Source organism: Centruroides sculpturatus, unplaced genomic scaffold, assembly GCF_000671375.1.
Source record: "Centruroides sculpturatus isolate CEXI.00-Female unplaced genomic scaffold, Cexi_2.0 scaffold132, whole genome shotgun sequence".
NCBI classification, from domain to species: domain Eukaryota; kingdom Metazoa; phylum Arthropoda; class Arachnida; order Scorpiones; family Buthidae; genus Centruroides; species Centruroides sculpturatus.
In genome coordinates, this window is record NW_019384471.1 from 996,314 (window position 1) to 1,017,460 (window position 21,147).

General features: G+C 32.1%; 2 protein-coding genes and 1 non-coding gene across 3 annotated transcripts; 1 reads left to right on the forward strand and 2 right to left on the reverse strand.

Moving 5' to 3' along the window:
* Positions 1-720: 720 nt before the first annotated feature.
* Positions 721-794, reverse strand: Trnai-aau. The gene has a single exon. It is a non-coding gene; the product is annotated as a tRNA-Ile (tRNA).
* Positions 795-1,073: 279 nt separating this feature from the next.
* LOC111621184 (peroxiredoxin-4-like) lies at positions 1,074-6,323 on the forward strand. The gene is made up of 6 exons (XM_023363265.1): positions 1,074-1,280; positions 4,847-4,964; positions 5,041-5,157; positions 5,232-5,354; positions 5,420-5,585; positions 5,670-6,323. Exons 1-6 carry the CDS (start codon positions 1,127-1,129, stop codon positions 5,721-5,723), a joined length of 732 nt encoding a protein of 243 aa, XP_023219033.1. The 5' UTR covers positions 1,074-1,126; the 3' UTR covers positions 5,724-6,323.
* Positions 6,324-12,412: 6,089 nt separating this feature from the next.
* Positions 12,413-20,333, reverse strand: LOC111621199 (zinc finger MYM-type protein 3-like). The gene is made up of 11 exons (XM_023363279.1): positions 20,063-20,333; positions 19,694-19,951; positions 19,422-19,616; positions 19,076-19,312; positions 17,426-17,729; positions 17,123-17,343; positions 16,868-17,054; positions 16,690-16,755; positions 13,633-13,721; positions 13,121-13,206; positions 12,413-13,044 (listed from the first exon to the last, which is right to left on the reverse strand). The coding sequence occupies exons 1-11, from the start codon at positions 20,165-20,167 to the stop codon at positions 12,864-12,866; spliced, it is 1,929 nt and encodes a 642-aa protein (XP_023219047.1). The 5' UTR covers positions 20,168-20,333; the 3' UTR covers positions 12,413-12,863.
* Between the last annotated feature and the right edge of the window lie 814 nt (positions 20,334-21,147).

Here is a 21,147-nt window from a genome sequence, read left to right on the forward strand (position 1 = left end):
TTCCAAAATTCTTATTCTAAAATAAAATCTTATGTGAAATATATCCGTTTCTTATTTTTCATGGATGCGTTGATTCGGTATGTTGAACTCCATCCTTCATCACTTAACACAGTCCGCGTACACTTATCCATTTGATACCCATCTTGGATTACGCCATTTGATATACATGGTGAAACCTGAGTTTTCGAGAAAGGTTACGTACAGACTAAAATGGTTTATACTTTAAAAAATATACTGTATGTTGGAACTCTCTCCTTATCATTCGAATATCCCATTGTTGGGCTTGGCTTTCGTTATCAGAATGACCCGAGCATGACAAATTCATGATGAATACGAAAAGGGGAAGAGTTTTATATATAGTATATATATATTTTTGGCCATTGATAGCCCCGAGTTTTCTCTAACAAGTAAGTCAGGAAAAAAAAATCCCAAACTACTGTCATACGAAAAGGCTCGCCAGACTAGCACACTAGCAATGGAGGCAACGTGCCACTCGGCATTAGAGATTGAAGCATTCAATAATTATGCTTCTCCACATTTTTAGAGGTTTGCAAATATCCTCGTGGCTTTCCCAACCGCAAAGCAGAAAGCGATTAAATCGGTCTTAATTTCGTGAGCGGCATATGCCATGTAGTTCAGTAGTCAGGATACCTGGCTCTCGCCCAGGTGATCTAGGTTCGATTTCCGGCGCGAGAGTAGGAATGTAAAAAATAAAATAATTGGCTCGTGTGGGGGTCGAACCCACGACCTTCGCGTTATTAGCACGACGCTCTAACCGACTGAGCTAACGAGCCACAAATATATATTGAATCTTCGAGCAATAAAAATAAAGTACACGTTCTGTAATTTGCATAATTCATTTTTTCAATTATGCAAATTATCTATGTATTATAATAACGGCCACTTGTAAGTGACAAGTTACTGAGAGAACCAATGACAGTTCGTTTCACATGCAATAGTAGAAGCATCCAATACTAGATTTTATTGTAATTAAATTCATACTATTTCGATTTAATATTAAAAATTTACGTTTTAAAAAATTGATCTATTTCAGTATAATAAACAATCGAAACGACATTCAAATCCACGTGTCGAATTTCATCAGTTGCTGAGCATCACAGGAAGCATGTTGCTGCATCTCTTGTTAGCATTTATATGCGTGACGAATTTTAAAGTGATTATATGTGAAGAAGCATGTTATTCTTATGGTGGAGGCCAAGTCTATCCTCAAGAATCTACAAAATCCTCTGGGCATACATTACATTGGAGCAAAGCTCAAAGTATGAAACCCCCTCCTCAGCTTCACCTTTCACATAATTATCAATTGGATGCTCTGTGATTAATTAATATTTAATTTTGCATATTCATAAGCAATGAATCACTAATTTCAATTGAATTGCATTTAAAAAATCTAAAATTAGTGATTTATTAGCCAATTAATATCAGCTTATTAACAATTTTATATTTTCTAATAGCATTATCATGTATGAATACAACTTAATTGAGATTAAGGTTAAAAAAAATTGTTAAAAATTAAAGTAATTTATTGTATATTTTATTATCTATAAGCATTTAAATTATGCAATTTTTGGTTTGTTGTTTGTTTAGAAATTTTCAAGCTTGTATGATTATCTTATCCTTAAGTGCATCTGTTATAATTAAGTTGTCGCGGTGTTATTTCTTGTACGTGGCAGTTTTCGTATAAATTTAATAGAATATTTATGATTCTGATAGGAACAGAAATCCTTGATAATTGCATTATCTGTTATCATTCGTTATAAAAGTTCCATATGTCGTCTTACGTGATCTGCGTCTTGCACGGATCTATTTACATCGATGATGTAAATAGATCCGTGCAATAATTTTTATCATTATAATTTATATATAATCTCTATCTTTCTTAATGTACACCAGAGTTGGTTAATTTCGCAGACTTATCACATCTTGTAGGTTAAGTGATGCTTTATTGATGTCGGAAATGCATTTCGGACTCGCGATTCCTTGTCGGTCCGATTGGCAAGAGTAGACTACTGTACTATTAAGTTAAAATATTTTATATTCTTAAAAATTTTAATAAACATGCAAATGGTACCTAGAAGAGAATTTACTGAGGATGTGTACGTAACTTCAATAATTGTGCTCGCAATGGACTGCATGCTTTCCACGCGATACTGACTCCTTTTCGTTACATAATCTACAAGGTATGATAGCCCAGGGTTGGCTAATTTTAGACCTATGTTAAGAAGAATTACTCCAGACAGAGATTATAAAAATTGTTGCTTCTTATCTATAAATTTTAAAAACTACAGTGTGTAATTGGTTCATTGAATGTGGTTGTATCAGTGGTCCTGCATAATGATCACTTTGTTGGTACATTAAATATGGCTTTAGCAGTTAAGGTATATACAGTAGTTAGTGCATTAAATATGCACACACTGCATGTGTTTTCAGTGGATAATATCCGAGTGATGATCAAATTATTTTAGCTGGAGATTTTTCCTTATTGATTTTGTATAAGTTTAATACACACGTCAAAACTTAAGGACAAACATAATCGCTAGCAGTGATAGCTAGAAAAGTCACTGAGCCAGTCAGTGGTAATTTGCAAAGATGTAAGAAAGAAGCAGATGCAAATGCATGTTTCATACTATCAGATCTCTCTCTGCCTGGGTAAGCACTTTCCATCCATTCTCCACCTACATCCAACTGCCATGTGTATCTTTTTCATCAAAAACTTTACTTTTATTCCTTCGGTTTATAAAATCCTATAACTTAAGTTGTGTACCTCCTGATGTTAGACGTTGAGTAGTACAATTCTTGCCGAAATTGTCTGCATTCTTCTACAGTTCTCTCTGTGTACAAATGTCTTTCATCCCTAAGTTTTGGATCACTTGTATATGTTTGGCACCATTTGGTCAAAAAATCTCGTCCCAATAAAATCAAAGCAAACAAACATAATTTAAGAGTTGTAATATTATTAAAATAACAATTAATTTTATTATAATTGCTATTGACTTATTAATCTTTGTCAATAATATTTTGTATATACAGGGTGCAGCAAAAGATTAATACTTCAGATGAATGCATAAGATAATATACAAGTCTGTATGAACATACAGTGATTTATTAATATTAATTAGCAAAGATATAGTAGTATGAATGTTTCACAGTTTGACATGACGTGTTAATGTAGCAGCTATGGTTGCACTTGATGATCCATAACAAGATAGATTCGTGACATCAGAGGAAGTTCTCAAAGTGGTCCCCCTCGGCATTGATAATTTTTGAGCATGCCATAATAAATTGTGTACTTCTTTGAAGTGCATCCGTATCCTCTTTGATAATTGTGGTGGCATTTCTTTTCCAGACAATAAGTCAATCTTGGGAGTCTACCTTCTCTTTCAGTACATCTCATCCTTCATCCAGTCCCATACACAGTTTGATATGTTCTGCAGAGCATGGCTTGTGAAAATGATCTTGTAACATCCACTATTGTTTGTGCATTTTTCTTGGAAATCATTAATTTTCAGATGTGGATCCTTGTGGACTTTTTTTACTCCTCTTGTGAGAGGAATCATCTCCCAAAGTATTTGCTTTTCTTCCTGATAAACCTGATACAATAATAATCTTTCTTGATATTACTGTATTATTTTAAGTAAAAGTTTGTGTACAGTGGTGTATATTTAAGTAGTGCATCCATTTTAAAATATTGTTAATATAATTAAAGATCATTTATTAATTAAACTTTTATGAGAATAGCATCTGATTTATAAAGCTAAGTTTTTGAATGTAAGATACCAGGTAACTGCTCACATTACTGTTACAAATAACAATATTCTGACATTTCTCAATTGTTATTTTTCTCTAGATAAGTACTAGTGACTGGTATAAAGTCTGAAACTGCTAGTATTTTTTAAATAGTCTTGACTTCCAAATAAGCAGTTTGAATTGAATTTACATTTGTGGTGCTTCGTTAACAAATGTGCTATTTAACATACAGTCTGTGAAAAGCAGTATGTAATGTGGTCAAAAAGTCACTTGTCAAATGGGGAAGATGATGTTACAAATTAGACAAAAGATACTGTAAATGACTTTAATAATGATTAATGCAGTCTGTTCGACTGCAGACTAGTATATGGAGTGTTGTACATAATATTCAACATTTGTATTCAAAGTGTTGTCTGTGCATTTGAATACAGTGTTGTAAACAATGGAGGACTTTACATCACTGCTGCAAGAATTACACATGGAATGTAGTGAATAATGGTACTAATTCTGAAGACAGGACTCATTGAGGGAGTCAGGAAGTGTCTAGAAGACATGTTGCTTCACATAGCCCCAGAAGAAAAAAACCATAGGGGTTAGGTCAGGCGAACATGGAGGTCATAATGATGGGTCATTGCCTGACCAATCCAACATTCCAGAAACATTGCATTAAATCTCTTCCAAATGGATAAGGCAAAGTTCCTGTCATTGACTCAGAGGAAGATCATCCAGCATGTTTCCATATGTATTGGTTTGCATTACTTTTGAAGAAGTACAGACTAACAATAGTGTTCTCCCAATTGATAACTGACTTTTTGTCCACACTGTATATACATGGTGCTTCAAAAACATGTTAACATTAATAAGAAATTAATTTGTTATGCCAGATTTGTAGTAACATTGTCATCTGTGTGGTTCTCCATCATGTGCAAGTCACAGTCTAATTGTTGAATTCTTGAAAAAGTACTGCCTTCTCCACATATGTTATTTCTTTTGAAGCATCCTGTATATATACAACTTAAATTTTAAAGTATTTCATATAAATATTATTTACTTATCATTATTTTTCTTGAAATTATAGTTTCTAAACCTGCTCCAAATTGGGAAGGTACAGCTATCATTAATGGAGAATTTAAAGAACTGAAACTAAAAGATTTTCTTGGAAAATATTTGGTGTTCTTCTTTTATCCTCTTGATTTGTAAGTCTGCTTATTTTAAAGTATATAGACATATAATTTATTGATTTAATTATAATTGTGTTTGTCTCTTTTATAGCACGTTTGTATGTCCGACCGAAATCATCGCTTTCAGCGACCGCATCAAAGAATTTCATAATTTAAATACCGAAGTCGTGGCATGTTCTGTTGATTCTCCTTTCACTCACTTAGCATGGTAAATAATTACTTTTACATGATTTATATGGATGATTGCATCTTAAGACTCAATGGAAAATTAAACTCTTTCAGGATCAACACTCCACGAAAATTAGGAGGATTGGGGCCCATAAACATCCCACTTTTATCCGATATTACTCATTCCATAGCAAAAGATTACGGCGTATACTTGGAAGATCTCGGTCACACGCTCAGGTAATTTAAAAATGGGAAAACAGATATGTGTTTTAAGCGGATATAAATTAACTTCTTTACTTTAGGGGACTGTTTATCATTGATAATAAGGGGATACTTCGTCAGATAACGATGAACGATTTACCCGTCGGGCGTTCGGTAGACGAAACTCTGAGGCTTGTCCAAGCCTTCCAGTACACCGACAAACACGGCGAGGTTTGTCCGGCCGGATGGAAACCAGGCGGAGATACCGTAAGTTTCAGAGGCATAGCTTAATTAATGCACCTGCTAAAAATTTCTGATAAAAGTGCCAACAATCTTCTGATTTTGTTTCAGATAATTCCCAACCCTGAAGATAAGCTCAAATATTTCAGCAAGATGAACGAATAATCTTTTCTAAAACAAGTTGGACTATTAAAATAGTCCTCATCTCACCATTCCCAAGGATTTTTTTTTGTGTTTTAACATTCTCAACCACTTTTTATACTTGTTAAAAGAAAAAAAAAATATTTTTAAGTACAACTTCTTTACACATTTAATACTTGGAAAATGTTATATTTTAAAATATTGCAGATTGCTTTGGAAAATGTTCCTTATTATTATTATTATTATTTTTTTTTTAATAATCAAATCCCAATTGTGAGCAAATCTAACTTTTAGCGTTCGATAGTTACAGTTATGTTTACATCTATTCTACTAGTCATATTGTTTAGTTTGCCACGTTCCGTCTTTGTATTATCCTAACATTTTGTAAACAAAATTTTGGTTATTCGGGTCTGAAATAAATTTGGACGAAAGCATTTAGGTGTTACTGGTGTCTTTTTAGCATGTGAAGCGGAATGAATTCTTTAATCTTTGCAATGTATTGATTAATAAGCAACGTACACCGTCGGCAATAAAATTATTGTATGTTACGTATGTTAAATTTATTGAAAAGCATGCTGTATGGCGAAAGTTTTATTAAACTCTTGATGAGTGTGGCAGATCGTACATGACGTTGTGTTGTAATTTAGGAATGTGCTTTCCTCATTTAAACTGGTGGCCTATACATACTTTATTTCCACTTTTCCTCCTCAATACGTCTCGGTTTTCCTAAGAGTCATCTCGTCAACGTGGTTAGGGTAGTGACAAGCTGTTTAAAGTGCTACAAAACATTCATCTATTGACCAATGATTCTAAACAAAGTGAAATTGTTGATTAGGTTGTTCACCAATAACAAGCAAACAAACAAAATTGTAATTGCAGAATAGAAGAGAGATGATCAGAGAAGCGGGTCAAACTATTACAAATCTTTGTTGGACACAAGCGACAGCAGCCATCCTTGTGAATGAAACAAGTATATTTGTAAAGTTGAACAAGTTAAATGAATTACTAACGAGTCGGTCATGAAGTACTAATTCGGCCAAGAATGCACATGCTCTATTTTAATGATGTTTCAAATGACATTCACAAAGGAATGCATTAGTTTATATTGTGAAGAAAATGGCATCCAGCGATATCTGTTTCTAAATTCACTCCTATGAAAAATTGTGGATTAAAAACCAAATGACATAAATAACTTGCCCACCTGAAGCAATCCAAGAAAAATATTTCAATAACACTTCACCAGAAACATTAACTTTATAACAAAATGGCTGTTCTGAAACAAATGGATTGGTCAAAATGTCCAGCGAAAGTAAGAATAATGATGGCGGCATTTTTTAACTCGTTCAACATACCCAAAGAAAATTAATCTGTGCGAGTATGAATTTCAACCCCATTACACTCGACATTTAGAATATTTTGTTCTAGCAAGTATCAATTGGTGCTCGTCGTATCGAATATTTTGTTTCCAGAACAAAGAAAAGATATCAAAAGCAAACGTCCATTGTATCAAATGCTCGTAAATAGAGGTACACTAGTTTTGTACCAAAATAACCATTTTAACTCTACTGTTGTTGAAGACATTGAAATCTTGTAATTTGAGTTTTGTCCATTTTCTTTCTAGATTTAACTTTGTGCCAAAAAAAAAAAAAGAGTGCAGCAACATTTGAAAACATTGTTTTTGAGAATAATTTTTAATTGAGGAGGTTTTCTTATAACCTTTTCTATCCTGTGGATCTATGATGGATATGGAAAAGGCCCCGTTGAATATGACCGGGCACATAAATTCAAATGACAAGGGCTCATACAAGATGGACTGCAGGTAAAAAGTTTCCGAGGCTCCCGGAGTGGCACGTCGAAGCATTAACCATCTCAATTTAAGGTTCTGGGTAGTTCAATCAAAAGGATGTGCAAAAACAAATGGAAGAAGAAAAGCATGAGTATGTGGTACAAATAATAATTTTGAACTACAGTATTTACAGTGTATATCTAAGATTTGATTAGCTACTGTATATGCTCTTAAAGGACTGGTATGATGACAAATTACCATGCCCCTTTTATTTTTTTTGTCAGATTCAAGAACAATAGGACTTCTACAGATATCCTTCATTTAATGTGGGATTTGATTAACACACAAAATTAATTGTGGCAATCCCTTTATTTACAGTACATGACTTTACTTAACATAGATACGGTATTTTGATTAATTAACATGATTTTAATAAACATGGTAGGATTGAGGGATTAACTGCATTAATCAAGTGACATCTGTACTATATAAACCATGTAAAACAAATTGAAATTCTATTTATTATATGTCAATTTTACTTACGCAAAATGCACAAATACAATTTAAATATCTTTTTCTTGAAAATCAACCATTATTCCTGGCACTTTGACTATTCGAGATTCATAAGTACTGTACCTGTCCCCAAACATGTTTAATGTTATCTGTATAACTTGTGATTATTAATGCTGCTCCTGCATAAAGTAACTACGTTATACTTTAAGTAATTCATTTCATAAGATCAATTGTTTTTATGTTCGGAACTTAGGATTTATTGTTTTATAGTCCATTATTTTGACTATTTATTTTGCTATATTGCAATTTTCTGCTAATTAAAAAAAATTTTGCACTAAAAATGTCAAAGTTTAAACAAAAAAGCTTTATATTTAAACTTTATAGATTATTTAATTCCTTAAACCACAATAATGACTATAGATCATTTTCCCATAAGAACAATAGTCAACAATGCAGTTTGGTGCTCTTCCCGTTAGTGCTTGAGACCAAAAAAGGGAAGAGTGTCTGCACCATTGCTCGGAGTGCCATTAACGGTCCACGTTAGCAACCCGATGCAAACCTTTGATGTTTCATAGTGAGACTGCCTTTGAAGGGAGTGACCACCAGATAGCAACGAGTTGATTCTTTTATGCTCCAACGCTGCGGATCCCGTTGCATTACCAAGCACATTACGATGCTTGACCTGGGGCTCTCTTACTTAAAGCAAATGCTTTATAGTCTATGCAAGGTTTTAATTATCTTTAGCCAAAGCAAGAAATATTTACTTTTTAATTTGAAATTCAGAATATATTTTAGTTAAATAGAACTTATAGTTTTGCAATAAGCATAAGATGCTCACAGAACAGAATTAAAATGCATTTGAAGGTTTTTTTTTTTTTGTAACGTCACAAAATTGGGTATAGATCCACAGTGGAGCCTAGATTAATAGCGAGAGCAATTTTCCACGTCCGTGTCAAAGTCGTCCATAAAACTTCCGAGACAACCTTTTTAGTGTCGATCGTCCGGCTGCCTACAATAGTGTATCGATCCCACGAAGTGTTTATAATATAATTAAATGATCCAAGAGTAGTACAATTGATGTTTATCTTCTAAAGCTAAGCTCACAATGTTGTAAAAAATGAACAAAGCAAAATGTTGCTTTGTACTTATGTGACACAAACTGAGAACTTGATTAGTTGAATGAACGGAATTCAATAAAAGTCAAGATATTTTTAACTCCTAACAAACTGGTCAAATAGTTGCGAAAAGGAGATGATCAGCAATTTGTATCTTTGTAGAGTTTTGTATGACAATGTGAACCTAGCTTAAGAATGCATTAGTGATATTTTTAAATTTCAATAAACTGACAAAAAAATCATGTTTTTAATATAGAAATTCCATCCGGGAGGAGGAGAAAATGTCTAAACAAAAATGGTGGGTCAATTTGAAACATCAGATTTGTCCATAGTCTATGTTTGAGTTACTTTTCTTTATATGCAATTTCATTGACCCAAACAATCCATACAATGATTACGTTTTGACTAGTAAGAGTATACTTTAGTAGATCTTCAGTAATAGATGCCACCGAGATCCATTGATGCAGCTGAAGTTTTGCACTTCATCTAAAAATTATTGCATTTGATAGAACTCATCTTTATTACAAATACACCAATATTTGTTTTTCATACTCTAGGTCTCGTAGAAAATACAGAAATACGTTGACAATGCCGCACTCGTCGATCCTCTCCTGATATCAGCCAAATGTCGTATGCAATAATGTAGTGGTGGCCCCTGCTTATTAACATTCAACCTTTGCTCTTTCTCAACTGTTTAATTGCTACTTTATTATGGTATTGGTGTTAATGGTATATTATGGTATTGGTGTTAATGCACTATCTTGCCAAAAGTTCCTATGAATTGTTAAGTTACGCAAACATTCAACTCCTATTTTTCTAGCTGTTTGTGATGGTCTTATAATGATAAATCATCAACATTAATCATCTCTCCCAATTCTGATATTCAACAGATGTGACCATTTGTTAACACTGTTGCCATCTTAATTTTGCAAACCGATATACTTGCATTCAGTGTCATTAAATGATTATTAGCGTGTACTGTTTATTTTAAAACACTTGTTTAGATTTCAATGGCACAATTTTTAAAAATTACTAAGTAAAGATGCAAAGTTTAATAAGATCAAAAGTGGAGTTTGATCATTTTTGTAATATATGATGTTAAAACTTAAAATTAGACTGGCCTGATGGAATAAGGCAGTGGTTTTCAACCAGGGTGCTGCAAAATATAGTGCCAAATGGCATGACTATTACTAGAACTACAAAAAGCTCTGTAACAGTAACTATGATAAAGTAAGGGCACTGCAAGAAAAAAATATTACCAAGCGGAGTGCCACTGTTAGAAAAAGCTTGGAAAACTTTGGTGTCCAAAAAAATATCCAGCATTGTAAGAGTATCTGTAGCTACAATTCTTGAGGAGTCCCAGACTTATTCCATGTTGCTGATGTCTGAGTGCCCTCAAACTATCCAAACACGACCGAATAGTAATCAAAATAATGGCTCAAAAGAGTGTCTTTATGGAAAATTCACAAGAGTTGTGACTGGACTGTTCTGTGAGAATCATTTGAAGTGTTTTACAAAAGGATGCAAATTATTGTAGTCAAAAAGCCGAAATCACCACTCACCCAAGAGCACTGACGACAAAGAGAAATGCTTGCCATGAATCACATTAGTTGGACCAATGCTGATTGGAGTTGGGTTGTCTTTGATGAAAGGAAGTGGAACCTTGATGGTTCAAGGTGACCTAGCATGACCAGAGAAAACACTGCTCCATTTTCCAGAAGGCAACAGGGTGGTGGCGGTGTCACGGTTTGGACCTTTTATGTACAGGAACTGTTGGGAGTATTCATCTATGGTAAACAAACATCTATGCACTATCATGACATCTTAAAGAGCAGTCAGCTGCAGATAATGCTGCTGGAGAAGACTGGATTTTCCAAAAATACACTCAGTAATACGTAATGCCTCATAAGTGGTATCACGTATTACTGAATGTATTTTTGGCAACATACTCAGTGGTTTCAAGCCAATTAATGTTGCTGTTTTGCAATGGCCTGCTACAAGTCCATACCCTGACCCAATAGAGAATCTATGGGGATGGTCAACTATCAAAGTTATAGGCAAGGCCAGCAGAGTATGCAACAGTACGTGACCCAAAATCTGCAATTTGCGCCGTAAGATTTTCTGTATAAGATTTTGGACTTGATACACGGTTGCTTGAAAACAAACACAAAATACAGGTGGTCCTATCATCAATCTCCAGATAATTTTGGAAATAATTTAGATATTTTGAAGCTTGTCTGGGATTGTATCTAGATGTTAGACACAAAGAAAACTTCATGTGGCCAGTCTTTAAGTCAACCTATGTTTATACAGTTGCACTTTCTATTTAACTGCAACCAGCTTGCCATTAGTTATTTGATAAATCCCCTCTAATCTGTGAATGCAACTGAAATTGACTACAGACTAGTTTATTTTCACGCCAGTTGCTAAGTGCCACCCAATGAGAAGTGTTGAGTATGCTGACACAAAAAGCCACAATTCCCGAGAGGTCCTGGACTTATTCCCCAAGAAATCAACCTTTACTCAATCCCTTTCAAATTTGAACATATCCAGCGACCAAATGGAACTCGGCCACCAATGGGCTATTAATCAAAAAAACTGGCCAGGTATTTTTTAGGCTAATTTTATATTACTGATCATATTACCTAACAAAGAAATTTGTAACCTAGAGACATGCAGAATCATTTTCTAATATAAACTTTAATTTTAAAAAATAGTCAAAGAAAAATATACTCTAAATCAATCCATTTTCTAGATAATATTTAATGAACGAATTAGCATTAAGGCCCTGTACACACTAGGCGTTTTTCAACGTGCGTTTTAAAGAACCAAGAGTTCTATGTAGCTGTACACACTCAAACGCCAAGCGCGCGTTTATAGATTTTTGTTAAAACGCGCGTTTTGTGGGCACTTTACGGGCGCTTTGAGATATATGTGCTGCCTTATAGCGACGATGGAGGAGCACACACAATCAATTACTTTCTCGTCCATTTCCAAACTGAGCCAGTGCTGAACGCCGAGCTAACGCGCGTTGAAAAACGCCTAGTGTGTACAGGGCCTAAGATTCTAATAATTAAAAATTTATATATATAAAAATATAATATAATATGATTCTGCCTACCTGCAACTCAAACTTCTCTGTTAGATTAATTAATGCCAAATGAGTTAAGTTATTCAATAATGAGTTTTTAGTTTGTTATCTTATGGGAACAATTATTTTAGTATATGTAAATTGTAAGGATAATATGAATTATGAATATTTCCAAAAGAGGAAAAAAATTTATTTTAAATATAAAATATTTAACTTAAGTTCCAATCTTCGTACATTTAACTCTTCCGAGAATTCCGATTAAAAATAAACTTTTACACTTTTTCGTTATGATACATAAACATCGTCTGTCACATAAATTAACGTGTTCTGTAACGAACAGAAACAAAAAACTGAAAAAAACATAAGTAACAACGTAATGTCGAATGTATCAAAATGGCCAATAGTAAAAAATATTGAAATGTTTTAATCTAAACAATTTAATAAAAGTTGAGTGTGCTCAATACATATTGTCACATTAAGGAATAAAATGACAATATAATTTGATGACTGACTAAATATTGTCATGAAATAACATGTGATCAAAGACAACTGACTGAGTCTCTCAAATGTGTTCAACACAATGTTACAAATAAAATTTCTTTCATTTGATGATATTTATATTTATATATATATATTTTTCATTTATTTATATCTTCCGTTCATCCTTTTTGGTCATCATCTATTTCGTGGATTTCACGCACCATCCTTATTCTCTGCAGCATCTTGGACACAGACTCTCTTCCCAATGGCTGCGTAGAATACCAAACTGGACTATCTGGAACGCACGATCTTTCTGGATATAAGTAAAACACATCATTTCTTGTCTTTACACTCTCTGGACTGAGAAGAAAAAGATGTATCAGTGAAATTATTATTTTTAAAAATAATTTTTTTGTTTTGAATTTAAAAAAAATACCATTTTGACATATAAAATTCATATAATTTCACAGGACAACGAAGCGGATTGTCTACATTCTCTAGCTGTTCAAAGATGGGCTGNTCCTTTGTTTCATATAGCATGAATTCACATAATATGACACTTTTTCAGAACATATCTACAGTGTTATACAAGGGATATCTCTGTGAAAAATATGAAACATAACCCATATAAAATTGCAGATTAACTAATTCCTTGATAATTAATAGAATGATTTGGCCAAAAAGTAAATCTGTACATATATACAGGGTCTTCCAAAAAGAATGCTACCATTTTAAATTACTGTAATTATATTAATTATTAAACAAGAAGTATGAAACATACACCAACTGCTAAAGTAACTGTCCAAGTTTCATATACCACCTATATTCAAATGTCATTTTGTCTGTTGCCTCTAGGAAGTACCATAAACAAAAATGGCAACTCCATTCCACCATCTCTGTTGCAAAGTTGCCATTTCTGGATGCAGATGGTAGATAAAACTCACTCACTCTATCAATCAATTTACAATGCATACTTCTCAAGTAATAATTAGTATAATTACAGTAATTTAAAATTGTAGCATTCCTTTTGTAAGACCCTGTATAGAGTATTTGGAAAAAATGTAATAAAATAACTTCTAATTAGCAAGATTTAAGCCAAATATTGATATACGTTAGACTGTAGCATGTTTATACTGTATTTTTGCGGAACCGGCATACTGTATGTAACTGAGGAGACCAGCCTACTGGAAACCCCAGGGTTACTGATATGGCAGTTTAATTTTATTTTTTAGTTGCAGTTTATCAGATATAACAAAACTAGTTGTTAAAGAAAACATTCTTTCCAATACAATAAAATAATAACATGATAATTTGACTGACTTAAAATCAGGAAGAGTTTTAATTTACAGGACAATATAACAATTAACGGGTTGTTGATATTAATAGTAGAAGTTAGTGTGGGCTACACTTACTATCTACCGACCTCAAAAATAACATCTTCCTCTCAAATTTCAAATAAAGGGGATGTTAATAGATGATAATTTACTGAGAGTTTCTGAAATTTAAGTTTATTTTTGCATTTTTGAATCAAATCAAAATAAAATAAACATAAAAAACTTTCGGAATTCCAAGAATATTTTACATTATTAGAAATAAGACAAAATGAAGAAATTAAATATATAATCGTAGTTTTTGATGTAATGCTGACTGTTTCACAGTTTTGGAATTTTAAAAAAAAATCATTCATTTTATATGATGTAACTTGTTTCTTTTTTTTTTTTTTAAAATGCACCCTCTAGAGAGGGATGTATAATCTCACTTAAACAGGCATGCCAGTTTTTACCATACAGAAATATCTGATTTCACAGTTTTCCTGGACCAACATGCCAGACAATTCACAAAAATATGGTATTTATCCAGATTAATAAGACTTTCAAAAGTTGTTTTTTATCATTACATAAGGTGATGAAGTAATTACATTTTATCTCATTAATAGCAGGAATGGAGAGTTGGTGAAAAAATACAAAACTCCCGATTCCCATAAAAAGATTTGACTCGGACTCTCCATCTCTGATTAATAGTGCTTATCACTTTCGAAAAAGTGATCTATTAGTCTTGAAACATGGATGTTTTCAAGTTGTTTGTCATTTCTGATTGGATCCAGATATATCTGGTGGCATACTACTAAGATAAGAAGTGTAATAACTTCTGTGCTTTTTGTCAAAAATTTCTGAATATTTCAGGGAGGTATATTAGTGTCTGCACCATTGCTCGGAGTGCCATTAACGGTCCACGTTAGCAACCCGATGCAAACCTTTGATGTTTCATAGTGAGACTGCCTTTGAAGGGAGTGACCACCAGATAGCAACGAGTTGATTCTTTTATGCTCCAACGCTGCGGATCCCGTTGCATNTTGAAAAAGTGATCTATTAGTCTTGAAACATGAATGTTTTCAAGTTGTTTGTCATTTCTGATTGTAATTTCTGTGGCATACTACTAAGATAAGAAGTGTAATAACTTCTGTGCTTTTTGTCAAAAATTTCTGAATATTTCAGGGAGGTATATTAGGGTATTGGTATATTAGGAACATTGATGCTATCAAAGTTTGGTGGTTAAAGGTTTAAGACAGTAAGCAGATAGAGGGGGGGTGGGGAACAAGGGTGGAACTAACGAAAAATTTAAGCAATAATAACAATTAAAAATTTTTTTATAAAACTCATCCTACCCTCAAAATTAAGCATTTTACCATATTATAATAATTTATATAAAAAGGGACAAATTAAAATTAAAGAAATTTCCAAATAGAACTTACAATAGCAAAACAGCAAGATTGCAACTGTTTGTACATAATAGTCCAGATTCCATACTTTTAGCAATGGAATGGACCACATATTTTAATAAACAATAAATTTTCAATACGTTCAATGTGAACAAGGAATCTTTTTGTTATAATTAAATTCATATTGCTAAAATTACACTCTGAAAGCATAAACATCTAGCAAGTGACAAGTTAATATCAGTAACAAGACATTTAGAAAGTGCAAATTTTTTTAATGGTTACATTGAATGGCAGTATTTTGCACTAGTAGTGCTTTGGAAATTCAAAATTTGCACCTTTTGTCATGTAGATTCAAACACACAAAACTTGGCAACACATATGAAAATAATTTTTGATGTTTTATAACAGATGATGTAATTTTACTCATCTTTCCATATGTTTACAATCATATATTTTGTATTTAAGTGTCAAAAAAACTTCTAGAACACACACTGGCTTCGGAAACAAGTACCAAAACAGCATTCTGGCATGTTATAACCCTGATATATCACTAGATATATCTATTATATGCTTAGATGGCCTTAATCAAGAAGTTAAGGAACACATCTGCCATTCTAAAGAATCTAGATTAAGTCCAGAAAATTTTCATAGTATAATTTGGCATGGATTTATAGGATCCTATACCTCACTTGATTATTCCACTAAAAGCCTGGTCAAGCCCATAAGAGAGAGAGAGAGAGAGAGAGAGAGAGAGATAAAGATCCATTTTGTATCATAGAAAAGTAAAATTATCACCATAATATGTATTACACATTTATACTTTAAAAACTAGACATCATCATCTTTAAAATCTTTATTCCAAGTACATATCCTGTGAATTACTGATTTGGTTTCTCTTGAAAAGTATGGCTCTTGCAAGAAAGGTAACCTCTTCCCAAGAGCATACACATTCTCTTAATATTGTTCTATGCTGCTAAAACTGCAATTTTCCCTTCTCCTTTGTAATTCATTTGTTACTAAACTTGCCAATGTTTATTTAAATCAAATATTTACTAGTTGAGTTAAAAACATTTTGTAAGAAATGGAATTCTTATAGTTGAATGTAAGTATCAAGTGAGTTTTCTCAGTGAAGTACATCATGTTATATTTAATATGTGTAACATTGTTTTAATTATATATAAAGTATTTAAAGCAATTAATATGATTTCACAAAGACCAAATTACTACCTCTAAAATATATTGTCAAAAAGTTTGAATATGTATACATATATTTAACTTGACTTTACCCTCATCTTTTTTCTTTTCATCAACTTCGATTGGTTGGATCTCAGGCTTATCCAATACTACATCATCTGAAAATACAATAATATGATTTTCATTATACTTACTAATTACATTGTTAATATAATAACAAACATGGATATAAATTTAAAGCCATTTATAATCTAAAAGGCTATATATTACCTGTCTGTATAGATTTATGACATGGATGAGGTTTACATGAAATTCCTTTGGTTTGCATAATTGGCTTACAAAGAAGCGCTTTATTTTTTAATAGCTTTGGTGCAGGAGGCCTCACTATGACTTCTCTTATTATTTGACTACCCGAAGCTGTTGTTGTAACTGTTGACTGAGTTGTTACCGAATTTGGCTATAGTAAAAATAATAATGTAACTAATGTATAATTTATTCTATTAAAGTATGAAATGAAAGCTGTACCTTAGTTGATATTACAGTCAAAGGTGGGGGCTGAGACTGTGCTTGAGATTGGGAAGCCGATCTAGTTTTAGGTGGCACAGTAATCTGTACAGATTTCTGTGTTTGTTGGGAACTCTGTTTAGACGATGTCGACGAGGTCGATGCTGATGCCGATGACGATGGAGCTAAGGACATAACAGATGATATAATAGGTGTCGGAGTCTGTGGAGTCGTCATCTTTCCTTCAAATAGTCATTAATTAATAATAAATTAATATATTTTATGTAATAAATAAAATAATTAAATAAATAACATTGTAAAAACCTGATGAATTGGCTGCATTCTGCCGTACAGAAGGTGTAGCAGTTGTGAGAGTAGGTACATGTGTAAACTGATTTTGAAAATGAATAACACATTGATAGGAACAGAAATTTCTTATAGATGCATCACTCATTGTAAGATGATACTGGGCTGGTAACGACTGCTGACAATGATCACAACGTATACTCCTTGATGAAGTTGCATTTAGACTTACTCGAAACAACGAGAGACAATTAAGGGAACAGAAGAGTTGGACATGATTGTTAGAATCAACTCTCTCAATCATATCAAAATTATATTTTTTCACCTGAAAAGATTATTTAAATAATATTTTATTTATAAAATTACAAATTTTACATCTACATATATTTATATTATATAACAATACTTTTGTTTGATAATATGTTTACATTGTAAAAAGAAAAATAATTTAATATGCCTTAAGCACTATAAAAACAATCTGGTTATACAGGTTTAAAAGTTATTCATAACATTGTAACAATTATATTTACTAATGTTGATAGCAATAGAGAAATCAAATAAACAAGTTAACTTTTTGAAAGAATTTTTGATGTGTTCCTAATATCATTTGAACTTAAACCTTCTTATATCTACTTAATAAATTTAGAGAATGAGACATTTTTACTTTTAAAAAGAGAATAAATACAGTTGGCCCTTAATTAACAGACTTAGACTTCAGATTTAACAAACAAAAAATTCTGTGATAAAGAAAAATTTAAACTTTTTTCACATTCATTAATGGAGTACACTAATCAATTGATCAATGAGTCGAGTATAAATTATTCAATGTACAATATAATAATATTTTATTACACATTATAACATCTTTATACATCCTGTACACTATAAGTTCATTATTAATATATGGTAAATTCAAAAAGTTTGTAAAAGGAATTTTTCATTGACTGTGCATATGCTTAGACAACATTACCCTCAAAGTATTCACCTTCTGCAGCAACACACTTCAGCCACAGTTGTGCAATTTTTGAAAATTCCCCAGAAAAATTTGTGAACATCTGAAGTGCACTTTTGCAATGGCTATCATTTCACTCGTGTTGACAAATTTTTGATCTTTCAAGTATTTTCATATGGGGAAAGAGGTAAAAATCAAACGAAGCAAGACCCTGTGCATATGGGGAATGTGGAAGGACTAAGACAGAACACTTAATCAGATAACTCTATACAAGGAGAGATTGATGAGTCAGTGTGTGTTAAACTGTACTCTAAAATTTCACTTTCACCACATCAGAAAAGCACAGACACACTCAAACTGATTGTGATGTCACCACTTCTTGCACTGTAACTCAGTACATAGTTACCAAGTATTTTGAAAAAAAAAACTTGAGTCATTCTCACTCCACCCACATACATTACAGACAGTTTCGATAAACTTTTTGGAGTGTATCAAGTATATGTTTTTAAAATATATTTGATTTAAAGGACTTGGCAATAGCGAGTGCCTCTTCCCACCCAATTAATCCATTAAATTGAGGGCCTACTACTTTATACTACATAAAAATTAATATACCATCATCTAAAAATATTTAAAATATTCAATGAAAATGCCACTAAAAATATTTTATTATTTAATTTTATGCGATAAATTTTTAAAATTTGGTTTTCAATACTTACTTTGCACCAAGTACATGGGACAATTTTACGATGAGATAAAACAAACAGATTCATACAAGATTTTGCACAAAATCTTTTTGAAGTACCTTCAAACTGTAAAGTAAAGGGCTGACTATTCTTTGAATCAAAAAATTTATGGCATGTGTCACAAATGGTAGTGTTAATTTTGTTGGCATAACGAAACGCTGCAATACACGGTTCGCTACATAAAGCATGACTTTTCCCTTCATATCTTACCTACGATTGAAAATTACAATAATTCATGTTAGTCAGATATACAAAGTTTTATATTTTTAGAAATTCTGGTTAGTTATATTTCATTGTAGTGAAAACTTAATATGCTTACTTGTACTTTAATTGGCGCTGTTTTGCAACAAACCGAACATTTCTGTGTCGGAGGAGTAGCAGATGCGTTATTCATCATTTCATATCTTTCCATGCATTGCTGGCTACAAAAATCTTTAAAATAACCTTTGTCGCCGACAGGAGCAAGGAAACCCTCTTGTCCACTAGATAAATCTTTTTGGCAGAAACTGCAAACCTGTGAATAACCAATATGTAGTTTTTAAAATAAAAAATATTTTAAAATAAATGATATTCATTAAACATTTTTATTACCTTCAATCCTTTCTTGAATTCCTCTAAACACCGTCCAGAGCAAAACTGCCTGATGTCAGATCCAAATCTTACACAATATTTCCCGAGAGAAGATCGCTGTACCGCTGCTTGACAACACGTACAATGGCTACCAAGAAAAGTTTGATACTTTCCTAAACATTCCTCATTACAAAATTCCATAGTTTCCCATGTTAAACATTTTGTTCGACCTTCGATGTTGTTTTTACATTGAGAACACACTTGTTTCGGTCCGTGAATCTTATAATTAACACAAACGATATTGTTATGTTTTAAAATTAGTTGTAATTTCAGTTTAAATTATTGCATTAACTCCAAAAATCAAATTAAATCATCAAATATATTAATTACCTGTTGATATTTCTGCATACAGTCTTCAGAACATAATGGTTTATTTTCTCCAGTTGGAAAATATCCCTGTCCATTTTTTATTTCCTTTTTGCACTGAGCACACATTTCGTGATTAGAAGTCAGATTACTTGAAGAACTAGTGGGAGTTAATTTCTGTTTACTACGGAAAACTTGAAAACATGTATCGGAACAAAGAAATCTAGTTTTTCCTTGAAACAGAACTTGGTATTTCAGTTTTTTTGTCTACAAAAGAAAAAAAAAAGAGTAAATCATAAGAATTAAATTTAATACTTTAATTTTCTTATATAAAGAATGAAGACTGAAGGACAATATGTAACATTCTCATTAGAACAGCAGGAACAATAAAACTTAAATAGCTGTACATGACAAATACTGTTAGAAAAAGATAATGTACACATCTGTCTGTCAGCATTACATAAACATATTTATTTTCCAAGTATTTTCGACAGTACATAACTGACCTTTTCAGGCAAAAATCGCTCATAGAAAACAAAACATTTAAATTCAAGGAATAGAATCTGAATAAGCAACTAATATTTTTTCAAATTGATTGTCTTGCAGGTGCATGGAATTTAAATTACATATAAATGTATAAAAATTACAAAAATATAATGATATGTAAAGGAATAACACTAAAAAATAAATTGGATTAAAATATAAAATACAGAATTAATATGTACAGATTAATCTTCATATTTACTAAAATTTATTGAAACATTTTTAGCCAAATGTCATTAAACTTTCTTTTAACAATAGGCAAGTAATCATTCGTAAAGATGACAAACAAAATACAGTAGTATCTTGGTACTCGAACAATTTGGTATTCAAACACAAATTCTGAAGAAAAAAAATTGGTACTCAACTAAACAAATGTGACCCACTAAAACAAATTTTCGATTAATAACGTATTTTTATTTTACCATCCATAAAAATTTTTTATGATAAAAATAAAACAACGAAGATGTTGCTGATATTTCTGATCAAAATCAACAAAATGGCTCAGAAGAAAATTATACTTTGTAAAAAGAAAATGCCCTCGTTTCACAAATTAATTATTGATTGCT